Genomic DNA, 1285 nt, shown 5'->3' on the forward strand with positions numbered 1-1285 from the left:
TAAATGTTTTACCCTCAGAATTCAGTAAATACGTAGCAGAAGCCTCTCCATATGATTCAGAACTCACAGCAAATGCCCAGCAACAGCATTAATTCTACTGTGCATTTCGGCTGGAAGTGCAACAGTACAGTGCTCTTTATGTTCAAAGACCAGATCGCAGTAAAATGTCCGAAAATACACTTATACAGCAAATTAGGGGATACATTAATGGAAATATGTAATAAAATTAGTGTATTAAAATGTTTTTGTTATGTTTGGTGTTGTTGTTGTATTAACCAACAAAAAGACAACACAAACTGGTACAAAACCAAAATGTTTATTTTTTTCTCTGAAAGATTTTAATTAGTTGAACTTAACTTTTCTTTCAGACTGAAATATTGTCCATCTGAAAATATTTGGTTGATGCTCATGAATGAGATAATTTTTTTTATAGCCAATGCAAATTGGTGGAAAAAATGATCAGTATACATGATAAACTTTGTTGAATGGACAGCAACTGCCTGTTGTAGAAACGCAAGTATAGAGGACGACGTTTCGAAAGACTTAGTTATAGTCACACCTGAAAATATTGGCCCTATTTATAGGAAGTTCCTGATTGTGCAGGTGAATATATAGGAGATTAGTTTTTTTTAGTTACAGAGGTCTTCGATTGTTGATCACTAAAAGTAGGTTCTACATTAACACAGGAAAGAAATTCTTTCATTACGAATATTTAGAAATATTTAAATACATCAGAGAATATTTGATCCACGTACTTTATTTAAAGGCAGGTTGACCGAAAACTGTAACAGAGTTTTTTTTTAAGTTCATTCCTGAGTAAGACTAGAACTGTTCACGTAAGTCAGCTTCATCTTTTGAATTCAGAATTTTGTTTGCAGCCAGACAGATTTCTCTCCAAGCAAACAGTATATCTTCACTTTCCGTATCTTTGCCACATACGACAAATCTGATGATGTAGAGGCTACGTATTCTTGAAGACTTCAGAGCTATGTTTCCACGCTCCCTTATAACACGTAACATTTCTTCATTCTGTGTGTCTGAACCCTGGAAAATATTCGTAAGTCAGATCACTTAGTGAAGCATTTAGTGGTTGTAGGGAAAATCTACAACTAATTAACAGGTTTGGTTTCAGTCAATCCAACAATTTTTTGGTGCATTATCGAATTTTACCTTGTTCAAAAACACTAACTTCGAGTAAACTATATTTCTAGGAAAACGTAACTTAAAGCTGATACTTCATTTTATACTTTGATTGCAACAATCTCCACTAATTGAGTTCGTGAGT

At 33.6% G+C, this 1285-nt stretch overlaps 1 protein-coding gene across 2 annotated transcripts in view; it reads right to left on the bottom strand.

The window, feature by feature from the left end:
• Nucleotides 1-354: 354 nt before the first annotated feature.
• Nucleotides 355-1285, bottom strand: part of LOC106471537 (aromatic-L-amino-acid decarboxylase-like) — a 38037-nt gene continuing 37106 nt past the window's right edge. For both annotated transcript variants that reach the window (XM_022400144.1, XM_013932136.2), the window contains one exon: nt 355-1044. In XM_022400144.1, the coding sequence (XP_022255852.1) occupies nt 823-1044 (222 nt within the window). In that variant the 3' untranslated portion in view covers nt 355-822. The remainder of the gene's footprint in view (nt 1045-1285) is intronic.

The sequence above is a fragment of the Limulus polyphemus genome, unplaced genomic scaffold (assembly GCF_000517525.1).
Source record: "Limulus polyphemus unplaced genomic scaffold, Limulus_polyphemus-2.1.2 Scaffold4686, whole genome shotgun sequence".
Lineage (NCBI taxonomy): Eukaryota > Metazoa > Arthropoda > Merostomata > Xiphosura > Limulidae > Limulus > Limulus polyphemus.